Source organism: Lycorma delicatula, chromosome 1, assembly GCF_047948215.1.
Source record: "Lycorma delicatula isolate Av1 chromosome 1, ASM4794821v1, whole genome shotgun sequence".
NCBI classification, from domain to species: domain Eukaryota; kingdom Metazoa; phylum Arthropoda; class Insecta; order Hemiptera; family Fulgoridae; genus Lycorma; species Lycorma delicatula.
The window spans coordinates 374646190-374664590 of record NC_134455.1 but is presented as its reverse complement, the minus strand read 5'-3'; the positions used below and the strand labels follow the sequence as shown (position 1 = coordinate 374664590).

The 18401-nt window shown below is 30.6% G+C and overlaps 1 protein-coding gene across 2 annotated transcripts in view; it reads left to right on the top strand.

Moving 5' to 3' along the window:
• Positions 1-18401, top strand: part of LOC142317284 (RUN and FYVE domain-containing protein 2-like) — a 135324-nt gene that overhangs the window by 25945 nt on the left and 90978 nt on the right. The window contains exon 2 of one of the 2 annotated variants that reach the window (XM_075353701.1): positions 9046-9311. The exons of the other annotated variant lie outside the window; for it this stretch is intronic. Within the exon in view, the coding sequence (XP_075209816.1) occupies positions 9086-9311 (226 nt within the window). The 5' untranslated portion in view covers positions 9046-9085. The remainder of the gene's footprint in view (positions 1-9045; positions 9312-18401) is intronic. 2 annotated transcript variants of the gene reach the window in all.

Below are 18401 nucleotides of genomic sequence, written 5' to 3'. Positions count from 1 at the left end.
CTGTACTTGGCAGTGCAAGAAGCTGGAGACTTGAAATATTTGTTTATAAGAGTAATTAATTTTTTTATATTTGTATTAATCTGACAATTCTCTGGTTTCACTGAAACCAGAGAAGAGTGTCAGTGAAACTCAGGTTTGTAGAGTTAGTAGAAATGCCCTAACTAACCTTAGTTTGTTGGTTAGGAAAAATTATATAAAAATAAAACATTTTAAATACATGTATTTCAACAGTTTTTGTCATCAATAGCATTACTTAATAGTCTCTATTAAGTACTATGATTTATCAATGACTTCTGATATAAAAATAGGATCATAAATTCTATGGTTGGACCCAAAACAAAACTGACTTTATGCATTTCATTTGTTTCAAAATGTATTTTAGTTGTTTGTACTCATGTATGGCTTTCAAGAGAATCTTTCAAAAGCTTGATTAGTGTTGATATAAACTACGTATCAACCTGTGATTATCAACCGTATGGTTCTTTGTTTAAAAAATATGGGGGGTTGTGATGCTATCATTTCAGTCTGCCAGGATTGGGTGGGTATTTCAACATACCAATTGTTAATTACACGCAACATTTTTTTAAAAACAAATTGTAGGATCTTGATGAAAAGGATGGCACAATGTTGAATTCAAGTTAGGGCATTTCATCTGCAGTTTAATAATCAAACTGTCAAGAAAGTAAGTCTAACATTTTTTTATAATTTGAGTAAAACTTATTTGGAATATCATGTAATAATTCATCAAGCTTATGTATGGTTAACTGTAAATTAGTGTATTTTGAAGAATTTGAACATTTTATTATGGGACTTGTATTTTTAAAAAATGTTTCATCTTATTTAAATATTTTAATCTTTAATCTTAGAACGCAGTTCACCCTTAATTTTACATTTCAGTATATTAAAATTGTTGAAAATTTTTTTCAAGCCAAATTTATATTAATATATACTTTTTAATCCAGACTATTCAAAAGTTTGGATATTCAATTGTTTGGCTAGATGTGTATCTTAAGTCTGGTTACTAGTTATAAATTGCTTAAATTTATCATTATTTACTGGATGCTCATTTTAGGAAAGGCTAAGTTGAATTTATTCTTAAACTAATTGAAATTGGCTTATTTTAAATTTATAGGGGAGAATTAGAATTGTAAATATCAGTCTTAAGTGTTCGCTGAAGTAGCCTTAGGTATTCAGTATAGAATAAAAAAAAAAGACCACATTAATTTTCTCTTATTTTTATTACTACTTAATGAATTTAGATTAAATTATAATTTGCATCGAGTGATGTGAAAGATGACATCAAAAAATTATACATGAGATTTTGAATGTCTGTAAATTGAAACTTATGATTGTATAATCTGTTCAGGTTCAGGAAATATCTATTAATAATTTGGTTATATTTTAGTTACATGTAAATTACACATTACAACAGAACTAAAGTCATTTGTTTTTTTAACAATAAATTGAAGTTCTTCCCATCCTTTATTAACTTCCAGCTTAAATAATTTAACTTACAAATTGTAGCACATTCTGGAACTGATCAAAGAAGATGAAGATTATCTTTGGAAAGATTTGAGTAGATCAGCGGACACAAATTACAGAGACTAATGTAATGTATTTTAACAGATCATCGTGGATTCTTAAACATAGATATATTTTTGGTTAATATTAGATTAGGTTTGTCATTAACAGCAGAATTATTATTAAGTAGAATGCAAACCGTTCTTCTTATCTTTTCGAGTAGCAAGTTAAGGATTCAGGCCATAATAAAAAGTTCTCATTTAACAATTGCTTCCTTAAGCATAGGATACTGGGTTTCAGCGATCATTGAATTTTTTATATATCAATTTATATATCAATCATACCATCGACCAGAATACCTAGTAGATTACGATGACAATTGTGAAATAATTATATAATGTGGAAGATAAGTTTATCCTGAAAGACTTTGACAAAAATTTTGTTTTAAATCAATAATTTTGTTTTTTGGTGTTGCCATTTCCAAAAAAAATATTTTTTGGATGTTGGACTATTATCTGTGCTGTACTACTAATAGTCATCACTTGTGACAGTATAAAAATACTCTCTGCTTACGCTTATTGTCCCTAAATTATTGTCATAGTTTTCTCAGGACAAATGCTGGGTCATTTTTTGTCATAATTGCTATTGTTTGTTTGTCGTGATAATTGGCAGGTATGGTTTATTGGTAACTGAAACAATATTTTGAATATTTCTGTGAATTGGTGTAATTCGTAATTTCAATTTCGTTAAAAAAAAGTTAAAACATTATATTTTGATTTTAATAGTTTTCTTTTTAATTTTTTATTTTTAGTAAGAATTTTGTGTATTTAAAAAAAATTAAATAACTGTTAAAAAACATACTCACCTGATGGTGGCCTGTACCATTTATTACCAGTATTGTGTGTCAGTGTGTATGCACGCGCATGCGTGTTCCATGTGAAAAGTACTTAGTAAATGTAATTATAAATAAATTCTAAATTATTCAGTATTTATAATAATGAAAGTACAATACTTTATTAATTAATTGCTAATTTCTTTTTATATTGAACAGATATTCATTTTACCTGTGACTTCAATTAATGATAGTAAATTTATTATCACAGCTAATAATGCATCTGTTTAATTGTATAATTAGCAAATTTACCAATAAAATTTGTCTGTGTCTGTATTTCTGTAAATGTAATGACATCTTCTCAGTATGTGGCAAATTTCTGATCTTATCAAAGTATCAAATTCATGAATACTATTCACTTTATTGTGTTGGGCTTGTCCTAATTTTTAGATTACCATAAAATATAGCTGGTAGGAAAAACCGCAATGTTATATTAACCAAAAACTGAGAGATTGGAAAGAAAAAAATTTTAGTCAGATGAAACAGCTGATAGCATCAACCATCAGAAAACAGATTAGTTTGAAAAGACCCTGATTTTATCTTTTAAAAGGGCATTGTAAAAATGATATATTATTGGTTGGCTTTTAAAGTGTTAAATTATGGTTTTGCTGTGTTAGGTACAAAATGCCCAGCTGTTACTACCTGTATTTGGGTTATCCTAAATTGTGTTATACAGTATTGTTTGTCATTATTGATTTACAGTGTTTATTATAAATATTTATAAAATTATATTCATTTTTACAATCAAAAACTTCTTTATAATCATGATTGAGTCCTTGCCATTCCAATTTCCATGATATAGGCTGAAATGCATGTATTATTTATTTTAATTCATTAATTTTATTTACTTAATTAATTGCGGATATTATATGTATTATAATGCCATAAATCAGTAACGTAGTTGGGGGGTTTATACCAGTTTAATTACTAATGGTGATGCGAGTTGAATTTTGTGGCATGTGAAAAAATGGCAAGCTTGATAAGGCTCTAAACTCACAACCTTCCTTCAAAGGCAGAGAAGCTACTATCATGACAGGTTAGCATACAGATCATATCTACTTTAGCGTTGCTTAACTATTAAACATTGTATCTATTTATTTATAGGTTTGGACTGTTGAAAACTGATTACAGCATCTTTTTTGATTAAATATATAAAATAGCATTATATCTAGTATTTTACTTAAAATTAATTTATATCAAAAAATTGATTTTGAATTATATTAAGTTTATTTTTGTTAGTATGATGATTGTGAAAAGCATGTTATAATATGTGCTATTTATTTTAATATACAGTATAAATTATAAATATTTAAGAAAAAGGTGCGGTGCCTACTTACAGTTAATTTAATTTTAACTATTGTTTTGATAATGAACTACAGGTTTATGTACAGAGCTCTTGAGCTGGAAATCAAGAGGTAAAAAGGATATGTAACGAAATAGTTATTCTAATACAAATTTAACAGATGATAAATTCATATTTATTAGAAACTAGAACAATGCCAAAATAAAAAGGCGAGAAGGGAAAATAATTAAAAGGTTTTGAACAAGGTTAGAGAAATGGAAGAGGAAGTAGGCTTTCAGAATCTTGTACTAAGTATAAATTAGTAGTGATTGCAAACTTATCTGATAAAAAGGATCACAAAAGAAGATATACATTGTTCAGATTTGAAGGAAGGCTCAGTGAGATTGAAGGATTTAAACTCGAAACCTTTCTTGAAGGAGGAGGAGCTACTATTGTAACAGGCTAGCGTACAGATCTTATCTACTTTTGCATGCATATTAAACATGGTATCTGTTTATTTGTAGTTTTGGGCTACAAATAAGTAGCCCAAATTTGGTATACTGGTCCAAATGAGTATATTGGTTACCACATCAAAGAAATCAGGTGCAAGTAGGTGGTAAGAACTGCTGCATTATTTCATATATTAAATGTAGTTTTATTTTACAAGAGAAAGCATCTGTGATGAAGGTTTTTTTTTAATATGATCCCCAGTTGATTGGTACTGATTAAACAGCGAGTCAGAAGTTAACTAAAATCAAATCGAATCCTTTTCATACTACTACTTGGACAGTTTGTCATTAGAATAGGAATTCTTCAGCAAAGTAAAACTTTCTGCACTTATATTTGCATTAGTCTTCTTATAAAAATGTCTCATTTATCACAAGTACCAATGTCGCATGGTAATTATCTACAAACTTTGGTATTGCATAAGATGACTTAAACTCAAATATGTTCAACAGACTTCCACAAACTTACTTATTATAAATATATTGCATCTACGTATTCTAGCAGAAGATAATGTAGTTTCAGAAAGATTGGTTATGAGGGAGGTCATTCTTGCCATAAGAGTAATGATAGAAGATAAACTTAGGAAAAATAAAGCCTCTTGCATAGCATTTATAGATCTAGAGAAAGGTTTTAATAATGTAGAATGGAATAAAATGTTTTAGAGTTTTAAGAAAAATTGGATTTAAATACAGGGAAAGAAGTCTTATATCATCTCTACAAGATTCAGGTAACAATGAAAAGAAGAGAGGAGCAAGAAAGACTTGAAACAAGAGTGTAGTCTGCTTTCAACTATTTGATAGAAAAGCAATTCATGAATTGAAAGAATAATTTTAGATTAAGTAACTAGCCAATAGGAAGAATGCAGATGTTAAAATTTACTGTTGACTTTGTTTTGTGGCAGAGACTAAAAATGAATTAGTGTTCAACTGAAATTCCTGTTCACCTGCTACAGATACTACAGCACTTGAAAAAAAATCATTATTTTGCTATTCACATTTTGATTTAACGAAAAAAAAAATCTTGGGTATTTTACTAATTCAAATAGTAATTCCAAAAATTTAAGAAAGGCAGGTAAATAAATATTAAAGAATAAGTAAGCTTCTTTTAGGAAAATATAAAAAGTACAGTCCTTGCTTTGAAAAGTATTTAATGGTGGAAATTATGATTAAAAATAGCCTTTGTAGAAAAATGTTGTTCAAGATAATAAACTGTAGTACTATGTTTTTAATGATTAGCCTAAACATTTTTAATGAGTGTGTATTTCATTAGGCTTTACTTTTTTCAATTTTAAAGTGGATAGTGTTGTATGAAAAATTAGCATAATAGTACTACATTTATTTAGATTTTAACTTAATTGACTGCACACCTGCAGAAAAATAAACTTGCTACTTTTGGAGTCAAGAAATGTATCGATTTGATCCCATTTCAACTGACTTGATTATTACCATCTGGGTTCTATTAAAAAGCTTTAAGAATAAAATGTGCTGTTATGCTTCTGTTAGTTTCATTGAACAAACTATGAAGCTATAATTGATGGGCTAAATCCATCAAAGTGGTTTGACAAATTTACAAAATGAAAAATCTCTACAATGTTTTGGTAGTTAAACATAACTCCTTACAATCAGTGGAAATCCAGTCATGCCGACTGATTCTCATATTCAAAACGGAAACTTTTTTTAAAGCATGTAAAAGCCGTAGATCTTGAGATCTGAACTTTATTTAGAAGGATTTCTTGCTCCAAAACCAAATAGCCTAATTGTGTAAATTATGTCAAAATTGATGTATTGGTATCTATTAATAACCAATCAGAAGTGTTTTGATTTTTATTCAAGTTTAGATGAAGAAATTGAGCTTATGGGACCTGGGTTAAAATATTGAATTACTTGAAATTCCTCTTTGAAAGGATTATTACTTGTACTTTAGTTTTTTACGTTCTACAGAACTGGTTGATTGTTATAGCTGTCAGATTTTCATCTCATTTTTATTTCATACCTTTTGTATTTAAAGGGTTTCAGATTCATCAGTCAAGTAATAATGTGTGTGAGTATGTATATATATATATATATATGTGTGTGTGTGTGTGTGTGTGTGTGTGTGTGTGTGTGTGCCTGCATGTCTAATTGATATGATATTAAAATTCTGCATGATTTGAAATTAATGAATTTTTATGGAAAGAAAGTTATGGATGCTGTTATACTATGAATGCATCTGCCAGTACTCGTTTATATCCTCCCTTCAAACTATTGATTCTCACCACTATTACCCTTACCACAACCCCTACTACCATCTTATTCAACAATCAATACTCCAGTGTCCTCCACCTTCACCCCAGTCACCCCTTCCACCCACTACTACAGTCTCAGTCTAGCCATTCAACAGCCTTGTGAGTCATGATTATACTAATACGTATTTACAAATTATGTCCATTGTATTCAATAGTCTTTTAATTAAATAGTTGTATTATCGTTCAGTTTATAATTGAGCTGGTCATAACTGGTATTTTATGATTTTTTTTTGCACATATGTTACGGTAATGTATTAAAGTTACTTTTTTCTTTTTTTAATTAACTCTTTCTATATATTTTACTGGATTGAATCAGTTTATTGAAACTCGTCTAATGAAAAATCTTAAAATTCAAATGTTTCTTTTAAAAATCAGACATTTACTGACCGAATTTTTTAATAAATTTATTAGCTGAAAAATAAATAATTTTTGCTAATGACACTTACTGAACTTTGAAAAATTTATTTGCTGAAAAATAAATAATTTTTGCTAATTATTTTAAGTTTGAAACATTTAGTAAATTATAGCATTTTGTATTATTATTTAAATTATGTAAAAAATTTTCCCTAATGAATTCATTAACTCATTTGTATTATTTTGTGTTTATTTTAAATATTCAAGACATTTTAATGAATGTTGTTTTGTGTGAACAAAACGTTTTACAATGATGCTTTATTTAATGAATTTATTTTTTAAATAATTTCATTAATTTATTTATTGTAAATAGCATATTTTTATTCCACATCTATATGTTAATATTTTATATTGTTTTATACTGCTAACCACCTAGATATTTGTTGTTTTTTTTTGTTGCAATATACTCACTTTGTTACATGTAACTTGACCGATTAACTTTAAAAATAATCTGATATGAATTAACTAAAGTTAGCCTTTTGATTTGAATCTTGAATGATTTTGTTTTTTGATGAAATTCTTATTCTAAATGAATGTAAATAATCATATTCTGTAGTTACATCAGTTTATATAAGTTGATACTAGTTAACATGAAATTAGACATCAAATATTTAAAAGAGTTTGATCTTTAAACATTTTTATTTTTCACTATCCTATGATATAATATTGTTGTGATTTGTTTACGGATTTTAGTAGTATTGAATATTTATTCTATTTTAAGAAGTATGAAATTTTTGTTTTTCAAATTTGTTTTATCATATAAATTCTGTAAAGTAAATAGTTCTTCACATCAGTTTCAGTATTTTGTGATGTCATAAAACATCGTATTATATACTTTTTATGAATTCTGTAGTTATTTTTTTGTTATTGAAAACTGATGATATGTTCAGAAATGTTAAGTTAGACTATTCTTTGTGCAGATTGAACTTTTTGAGTTGAGAATGAAAAGAAAAAATTAATTAGTTTTGTGATGGAGATTATTTTCCTTTAAGTTTTTTCTTGTTTGGTCAGTTATTAAACTGCACAGAAACACACATGTACTGTTAGATATTTACTTACATCACCAGTTCGATTTGTAGCGATACTTTCAGAGATACCCTAAATATTGTGGAACTGATGCATTCTAAGAATACAGTTTACAATCATATTGTTGTTATTATCAAGGATCCAAATGTTTTTAAGTGATTTACCTATTTTTAAGAATGTAAATCATAAAATTTTTAACTTGAGTATAAAATTAAAAATTTTATTCTTTATGCTAAGTTATTTATTATTGTAAGCTGGAACAGATAGTCAAAAATTATAAGAATATTTGAAGTGTACTTTTTAATAAAAAAAAATGACTAAATGTCAGAATTAAATCATAAGTTTTTCATAAAATGTAATATTTAAAAAATGGAGTCAGATTAAAGTGGTGCAATGTGTTTGCAAGTGCACATAATTATTTCTCCTTGAATGAGTATAAAATAAGATTAAATAAAATATTAATTAATATAAATGTAATCCAATCCACATGACATCTTAATTATCACCGGACCTTCTATGTTATTATTTTCTATAAAAATTGCTTGTACTGTCACATTAAAATTCTGAATTTTCAAAAATAATGATGATGGATTTTTGAGTAACCAACCATACAGTAATTCATGAAGTAAATAGGAGAGAGACCATTCTGATTTTATAATGGCAGAGATCAATAGTACTATGCATGCATGAGATCAATTTATCCTCAGGGGATCTCTACCACATTTAGAGTGTCCAAATTTTTGTTTGTTTTATTTTTGTGTTTATATTATTTTACAAAAAGCTAAAAAATTCAGTGAACTGCAAGTTAATGCTTTAATATCTAACCATTTTGGTTGCTTTTTGATTAAATTAGTTTTATATGATAGGATTTTTATATTAGATATTAAGAGTACTAAGAAATATTAGATATTAGATATTATTTAATATTAGATATTAAGAGTACTAAGAGTTTTGGTGTCATAGTGCATTAAGGTTGAATAGTTTTTAGTTAACAGTATCAGATTATTTTTTAAAAAGGTTTCATAAATTAATAAAAAATTCTGTCAGTCCATTAAATCAGTCTGAGCATTTCAATGCTGCTATATTGTATAACCTTATAATATAAAGTATAATTTTCAGGAGTTAAGATGAAGGGGTGTAAATTGAGCAAGTGGTATAAATGAGGATGTTGGATCAGGAATTGTGTCCAGTGGGTGCTGATGGTGGGCCTCCTGGGCCTGGCTTAGGTGTCGGGGCACAAGATACAATATATTTATGCAACTTTCGTGTCTCAGTTGATGGTGAATGGCTCTGTCTTAAGGAACTGCAAGATGTTGAATTTAATCTTCCTGATTCATTTCCAGAACCTTCGACACCATCTCCTGTTGAACCACGCATGTTGCTTGGTATGATGTGTTATTAGTATTAGTGATTGAAGTATTTGTTTGTATGTATGTGCATCAGTTTCATTATATTTTTAACACTCTTATTGTGAAGTTTGTAAAAACTGATAATGTTTATTCATTATGCTTGGTGAGTTTCATGGGTTTTGTTTATAATCTTTAATTTTTTTTATGGAAGTCATAGTTTTCTTATGTGATTTATATTTATTTATCTTTATATGGGTTATTCAGTTTTTAAGATTAAGTTTGAGATATTTGAAATGTCCTCAATTAACGCAGTAATACTAACCATTTGTTTGATCTCACCTGGGTTATCCCACATGCTCAAAGTGAAGTGTATAACTCCTTAAATTTTTTAATGAATCGTAGATTTATTAAGAAAACATTTAAAATGTAAATAAAGGGCCATATTAGTTTCATCTAGTGCCTTATCAAATATTGTAGTATAATCATCTAGTATCTTGTATATGACTACTAGGAGGGATATAGAAACCTTTACTTATGGATAAGTAGACAAATATTCTTTGAAATGTGTGTGTGTGTGTGCTATTTTACACCATGTTACTTTTCTTAGTTTTTACAGATTCCTCTCTCAGTTTAAGGGCTTATTACAATTTATACTTCACTATAACTCTATTGTTACTGGCACATACGATTGCCAGATCATCAAAGTAAAACACTTTTGCTGATTTCTCCTGGAATGGCTAATATCAGTTTGTTGATGGCGTGTGAACAAGGTACCACTGAATGGCAAGCCTATGCCATTTCCCATTCTTTCTTTCTTGTGAGTACTCATTATAAACATGTACTTTAAAAGTATGGTCTTTCTTGAAGTTACCAAATAATACCAGTAGATTGCTATGAATTCCCCATTCATGTAGTTAAAGCATTATTTCATGACGTAAGTCATATCAAAAACCTTTTTTTGCATATCAAAGAAGAGTTCAACACAGTATTTCCTAGTGATGAAAATGTTGTATATATTATTTTCTAAATTGATAATTTATGATGAACAAATTCATCATTATTAGCCGTTATTAGCTCCTTTGAATTGATTGGCCAACAGTTCAGCAATTTGTTCATCTTAACATTGAAGACAAGTTATGGGAGTAAAATTTGTATGTCCACAGATAGTCTTCACTTTCTTCCAAGCATTGGCTGCAGGTGTATTTCTGCTAATAGATAATATGTTGTCAGGATCGTTTTTTGAATCTATCTTTTTGCATACACCCTGTGTTTTTAAAGGCAATTAAATTTTTTGATTTTGGACATTTCTTGAAAGCGTTGTATGCTTTTTCTTCCATTTTATCACATCACTAATTTCATCATTACCGTGTGGAAGTTGTGGCTTCTTGAGTTTCGTGGATGTCCTGGTAATGCTGGTAATATATCTTGATGCTGAATCAAATATAGCATTGGTTATAATGTCCACGTGATTTTTGATTACTTGAGTTGTTTTGTGACTTCATATCGTCAGTGAAGCTTGTCCAATCTATCTTATCAAACAACCATCTTTTTTGAATGGTATTTATTTTCATTAAAACATCTGATGAGATTTGCATTAGTAAATGTTCATTTTTGTAGAGCTGTTCTAAAAAGTAGAGCTGTTCATGAAAGTGTACTTTGATGCTTTCAATGCACTTATAAATGCATAACTTTATACAGGATGTTGATCCATCTCTGGTATTAAAATAAGTTCTGAGCCAGAACTTAAAATCACCCATTAATAGTGCAGGTGGGGAAAGTTGGGTAATAAAACATGTTATGTCATCCTCCTTCCAATCAAAATTTGACAGGATGCTGCAGACAGTAATTGCATTGGGCACTTCATTCTGATTGCAGCTGCTTGCATATTTGTATTTATTTCAACCACTTTGGTAGTAGCTGTAATTGATGTTAATATGGCTACTCCACCTCTAACTCTTATATTTTGCTGTTGGTCTCACCAATATAATATTGTATCTTTTTAACCTGAAATTTACATGTTGGTGAAAATATGTTTCTTCCAGACATACACTAGTAAGGTCCACATCATGTACGAAGTGTTGGAGTACAAGGATGTTTAACAAAAATCCATTGATGTTCCACTGCAAAAACAATTCGTGTGTATTAAAAGGTTCATTTTGGGATTTGCCTTTTGGCCAGCCATTTTTTCTCTTCTTTTCCAACCTCTGAACTGCTTTGTGTTCTAAATGTATGTCATGCCGTGTAGCTTCCCTTCCAAATCAGAGACCAAGGAACTGGTGGATGAGGATGGGCATAGCTCAGCACTTGGTTTAGGTGCTGATTCAGAGATGGGAGTTGGAAAGACACCCACGACAGGGGTTACATCAGCCACTGCCTCAGAAAGGGAGGAAACAGGTCCTTCTTACAAGGCTTTAGGTAGTCTGTGGTTTAGATTGTGAGACCATCTGAGAAGAACATGGCTTCAAAGCCTCACTGGGAGTTTTGAAGACTTCTTAGCTTGTTCATCTATCAGACTCTGTTACTGTACCTTAACTTCAAGTTCGTCATTTTGTTCTGCTCTGAAGCAGTTTTGCTTTTATTTATAACATTTACTGGTGGCTGTAACTTGGACAGTGTAACAGTTTCCTTTTGAGAAGAGAGAGAGAGAAATTTAATTTTATTGTCGCTTATTCTTTCTACCATAGTAAAGGTTACTATAGTACAAAACTATAAAGGTTAACATAGTGCCAAAGTTGTAGCAATACTGAGGAGCTAATCTGCATCAACATGTGGTGTAGGAAGAGTGGTTGCTGGCTGAACATATGTTGTTGTTACTCTTGGTTTGTGGCTGTTAACAATTTTTTTACCTTTGAAACAGCTGACCTTCTGTAAGATTTTCACTTCTTGAACAGCTACTTCATCTTTGTAGTACAGTTTCTTAATTAACATGAATACTGTCCTTTGCAGTTATGCAGATGGGAGGATCTTTACATGGTTCCTCTTCAAAACTTTCTTCATGAGACATATGTACTGGATGTACTGGAGGTCTCTCACATTGAACCGTTATGTGGACAAATCACTGACACCTGAACCACTGCATAGGTTGTGGTATGAAAGCTCACATATCCAGATGGTATATACCTGCATGCACTTTCTCTGTCGGGGAGGGTCTATTAAAGATGAGGACATGGGAAACATAAGGTAGAATGTCACCATTCCTTCTCATGGTCAGCCTGGCATTCTCCCCATATTAACAACTCCTTGACAATTTCTTACTCTGAAGAGTTTAATAAATCAAACACCCTTTGATATATTTAGAGTGCTGTGAGGGTCGGTGCTTACAGTAAATTCTTCTATTTTATTTAATCCAAGAATCTTCTGCGACTGGATGTTGTTGGTTGTCTTAAAGTCATGACTGTTGAAAGTTTTTGGTATTTCCTTTATTGGGTTTCCAGCACGATTATTTATTTCACGAATAATAATAAAAGGGCTTACCCTTGCAAAATTACTATTTTCCTTCTTTATAACAAGGTACTTAAGTATGGGTTCTTGAACCCAGACTTAAGAACAGGAGAACTGTTCTTGAAAATAGAACAATAAGCGATTTAAGCAATTTGTTCTTGGGTTTACGTGAACCCTCTGTCACAATAGATTCAACTTGCATGGTCAGTTAATTCCTTCTGTAGCAAGGCCAGCCGCTGTGATACACTCCAGAGCTGCTAACCCCGGCCTGGTACTCTGGTGGATCCGGCATATGTACTGGCAGAGAATGGATGCACAATCTCTGCACTTACTCTATATTCATACTTTCTGAAACTTTCAGGGCTCCCACGTACTGACATATATGTTAACATTTTAAGTTCTGTTAAAATAGTTACTCATTTCTCTTGCATCTATTCTTTATTTTTGGATTTCCAGAAAATATCTACTTGTGAAATCTTAAATGTCTTCTTCTAAGAATCATTTTTATAACATCATCCTAAATTACATTGAACATTATATATATTTTTAAACATCTAGTTACAGGCGTACCTATACTCTTTATAATGTAATAATAATATTATTATTGGGAAGAAAAAAAATTTATATATGTGTATTTTTTTTTTTTTAGTATAATAAATTTAATGTAATCTCTCCGATCTACTCGTTTTCCTAGCTTGTTTATTGGCCAGGATGCTTTTATTTCATTCCTTCCTCTTTTCTTTCCCCTTCCATATTCTTCACTTTCTTTTTGGTGATTGTAGTGGGAAATGGGTTAACTTTTGGTGTGGTCCCAACTGTAGTGTTATGCTGATACCTTTTAATGGTTGGCAAAGGAGCTAAGTCTTTGTTGAAATACAGAGATAGTGACTCAGTGCCTATACAGCTAAGGCAGCTGGCAGCTAAGGCAGAGCCTTAGCTGCCAGTTTGTTTAACCAGAGGATTAGAGCCAGGACTTTTATTCCTCATAAAATCCTTCCTAATCCTGTAATCTGTTATAAACATACTCCACTATTAATATAAAAATTTTTCAAAAATTCATTACATTCCCTTCAACAACATAATATTGTCTCATACTTAAGGTCCTTCCCTTGCAGCAGTTGATGTGATTCATGGATGTTCTTGGAATAGATTTTTGGTTTAAGCTGCAGCTTAATTGATGTCCATTTGACACTTATATTACCAAATAAATAATTATCAAAGTAAAATAAACTTTGTGAATTGAAAAATTCAGTTACAATTTTCAAATGTGTTATGTGACAAACATGTAAAAAAACAGCTTCAGTATTGCAGTTACAATAAATAGATATCTACCTATTATAAATGGAAGAGAGCATGGGAATTAAACTGATTAGATAGGGAACTTTGATATGGTAGGATTCTACTGGCATAACCTTGAAAGAAAATAATAATAAATGGAAAAATATCATATGCAGACAAAAGTTGTTCAGAAATAAATTAGTTCTTATTAATTCTCTATTACAGGGACATTTTATCAAGAAAGTGGTAAAAAAAAAAAACAAATTTTAATTAGAGAAGTATTTACTCCCTCCTCTTTGGCAAGTATATTTATGAAAACTGATAGCCTAAGTACAATCAGAGCCAAAACCAGATCAATCTGGAAGCTTGGAAATCATGTAATTACATATTAATGAATTAAGTTATCTCGAGTTATATTGAATTGAAAATGGGCATGTGGAGGCATTCACTCAGGATCCAAAATATATTTAAAAGTGACAGATTTTTAAACACTGTTTATTTGGTATTAATGTAATAGGCAATCTACCTCTGTAGTTAGTTAGTTAGTTCTTAGATAGTACCTCTGAAATGCTATATTAAAATAAATAAATATAATCTAACCAAACTTAACCTACACTTGCTAATCAAGGTTAGCGAGTGAAGCGAGCATAGGTTAAGTTTGGTTAGGTTCGGGCGGTGGACTCACAGCCTCATTCCACAGGTGAAGCCATGGGTCAGTTGTAGGTTTGGGGAGATCTCCTATTGGTTGACCCAGTCCCTGTCTGGCGATGGCATGTTCTGGGTATATTTGAATGCACAACAGTGGGCTGATGACCCCTTTTGTTTATCCTGCAGGGAGCTCGACACTCCGGAGCATGTCGTGTTTGCTTGTTGAAACTGGGACAGGGAGCGATTGTAATGTGAGTTGATTACTGGGCCACTTACAGTGGAGAGTATCATGGGCTGTATGTTGGAGAATGAGGTACAATTCCATGCTATATCTGATTTTATCACACAGGTCCTTCAGCAAAAGGATAGGGCTGCTAGGGCAATAAGGGGATGAAGGAAAGCTCCCTGCTGAGTTGCTATTCGTTTGTGCATGCACAGATGGGTAGCAGTGATGAGGCACGGGGACTCTCTCGTGCTCTTCTAGAAAAGACCATATTCCCGGCGAGAATGCTCCTTTGGGTATTCTCGTTTGAGGCAAACAAGGCATAAAGAGAGTCCCGGCTTCTTGGGTGGGGGAACAGGAACAACAGAGTCGGGCCTGGTAACCCTACTCTGGGAGTTAGCAGCAGGCATTAATAGTTAAGATCCAGTCGGCTTATAAAAGGACACTCTTCCGGATTGTGTTATGCTTCACTGTGGAATCTCATTCCGGGGGGGGGGGGAATTTGATTAGATTATATTTATAATTTTAACTATTTATTTTCTTATCTCAATATAGCGTTTCAGCGGTGCCATCTAAGAACTAACTACAGTGGTATATCGCCTACACTAATACTGTTTATTCTATGAATTAAAAAAATATATAATTATTTCTGTGTTTGTATGTATTTATTTATTTCTTTTTATGAATGTCATAAGATATAATTTTATTATTATATATGGTCATAATTTCTATTTAATGATTTTTTTATGTTTATTCATTAAATTTTTAATGTTTCCAAAAATGAAAATAGCTATTTAATTCAGATACATTCAGTATTATTGGTATTTGCTATCTTTTATTTTATATTACATTAATATTTTATTTTATTGCAGTAGTTTGTTGTAAAATATTATGCTTATATAATTTTTAAGAAAATGCTGGTGCATTTTTAATTTTTCTTTTGTGTAGTTTTTTTGAAGTGAAAGATTTTTTATTTTGTATTAGGTATGTCTGTTCTTGAAGCTGATTTACTTATTTGGACTAGCTTGTTTCTTTGAATTATTTTAATTTAGTTTTTATTCAATTTTTTTAATTTAAATTATGATTTTATTTTAAAATTTTATCTTAAGTGTCTGAAATGCCATTTATTTTTCATTAATGCTATAACAGAATGTGTTGCTTGTTAGACTTGTATAATGATAAGCTTAAACTAGTAAGAATATACATTGGTTTTATCATTGCACTGACTCATGGTTTCATAATTTTTATTTGCTTAAAAGTATGAAACATGATGTTTATTATAATATAAAATAAAATTAGTTAACTGTTTTATTGTTTAAATAAGGTAGTAATCATGTAAAATAATTGTTCCTGTTTTTCTAAAGATGTTGCTAATAGAACTGACCTGGTTTACTTTTCCCTTCAGAATGTTTTCCAGCCATTCATACATTCAATATATTTTATATTTAATTTTTAATTTCACATTTTTTTATTATCAGCATATAATTAATTTCTTATTAAAACAATGATATTAAAACAATTTTTTATTAAAACAATTGATGGAGAGGAGGTTTTTAAGGTGTTCTCCATTCGTCCTGGGTTTGGGCAGATGAAAAATGCCACTATGATTATGAGCTATTGTTTTGCTAAAAAGCTGCTTGAACAGAGAATAACTATTGGGTGGTTACATTGCCTATTTACGAGAGGATGAAGACTGTTGTTATCGGTGGTGGGGAGTAGTTCATGTCTCAACCACCTGACCAGAGTGGATAGGCTTAATAACTGCTTTAACTGTGGCAAGCCTGGGCATTGTCAGGCGCAATGTGTAGTTCCTACAGTCTGTGCTATATGTGGGAAGGGGGACTACAAGACAGAGAAGTATAAGAACCGGAAATGAAATTTCTTCAAATTAATACTGGCAGAAGCAAAAGGTCACAGAAACTCTGCTGGGAAGTGGCTTTTAATAACATTGTTGATGTGATCTTCCTTTTTGTACCAGACAAAGGCAAGGTAGGGATCCCATTCATTCCCTTGGGTTAATTGTTCCATGTTTCTTTAATATATGATTACGAAATGTGAACAGATCTAGATGACTTCTTTAAGATTTACCATGCAGGTATAAATTTATTAATCAGTTTTGGTGAGAAAGTGATGTCAATAACAACCTCATTTCTTCACTAATTCTGAAAAATAGGTTCATTCGCTACACCATTCATCATCTGCAGGTTGTTAGTGATCAGGAATTCTATTATTAACTTACGTATGCAGTTGGTGTAATATGACCCATGCAATTCGTTATGGGCATTAGCATTGCAGCCAGTGCTCTTTCTTTTTCCTGTTTAGCCTCCGGTAATTACCTTTCAGATAATACTTCAGAGGATGATATGTATGAGTGTAAATGTAGTGTAGTCTTGTACAGTCTCAGTTTGAATATTCCTGAGATGTGTGGTTAATTGAAACCCAACCACCAAAGAACACCAGTATCCATGAACTAGTATTCAAATCCGTGTAAAAATAATTGGCTTTACTAGGACTTGAACGCTGGAACTCTCGACTTCCAAATCATCTGATTTGGGAAGACGCATTCACCACTAGACCAACCCAGTGGGTTCTGCAGCCAGTGCTCAATCCTTTCCACTTCAGGAAGCAATACCTACCAGTTTACTTACTTTTGATGAGTAAATTAAATGGCTGGTAAGAAAACTCATTTCCAAGAGATTTAATAATGTCACTATTTATATTTTTCTTCTCCCAGATTATAGTTGAAAAGGAAATATGATAGTTATACCACTGGAGTAAATTTCCATCAAAAGCAATCACTATAAACATGTTCAGTTGGGATACAGTCTTAACACTAATAATATTAAACGAGGTGTTGTAGATTAGCAGCCTCTTTTATAACCATCCATAACTCATTGATTCTAATTCTAGATTAAAAATCAGCCTGGTGTACTGTTGTTTATTTTTTATTAAATTTTTTTTATTGTTTTTCTTACATATCCAAGAATTGCCCTTAATTTTTGAGTTTTATCATTAATTTTGTGATTCTTCATTTTGCTCTTCTCATATATCTAATTTTAGTATTATTTTCATCATAACTGAACTTAGTATTACAAAATAAAAAATATACAGTATTAATTGCATACAATTGGTTATTCTTATACAAAGTAATTTGAAATTGTTTGCAGAAAGTTGTAATAAATCATATAAATTATCAAAAAGCAGATTCTCCTAATGAAAAAAATATTGCAGAGGTATATCAATACTTTAGTCCCAAGGTTTCTGTTTTATATTAATTATCCTTTTATATAAGGAAATCATTTATTAAGTTACAAAAAAGAATGACATGGAAGTAATTCTTCAGAAAAAATGATGAGGATTCAAACCTGGAACCTCTTAAATAAAAGGTTAAGATATTGCCATTTCAATCTGTCAATAAATTAACACTTGCAAAAAATAAACGATATGCTACTTAGGATACAATGAAATCTGTTATAACAACCACTTCCTTCAGATGACCCATTCTGTTGTTCACCAATTTTTATTGAGGAGATTAA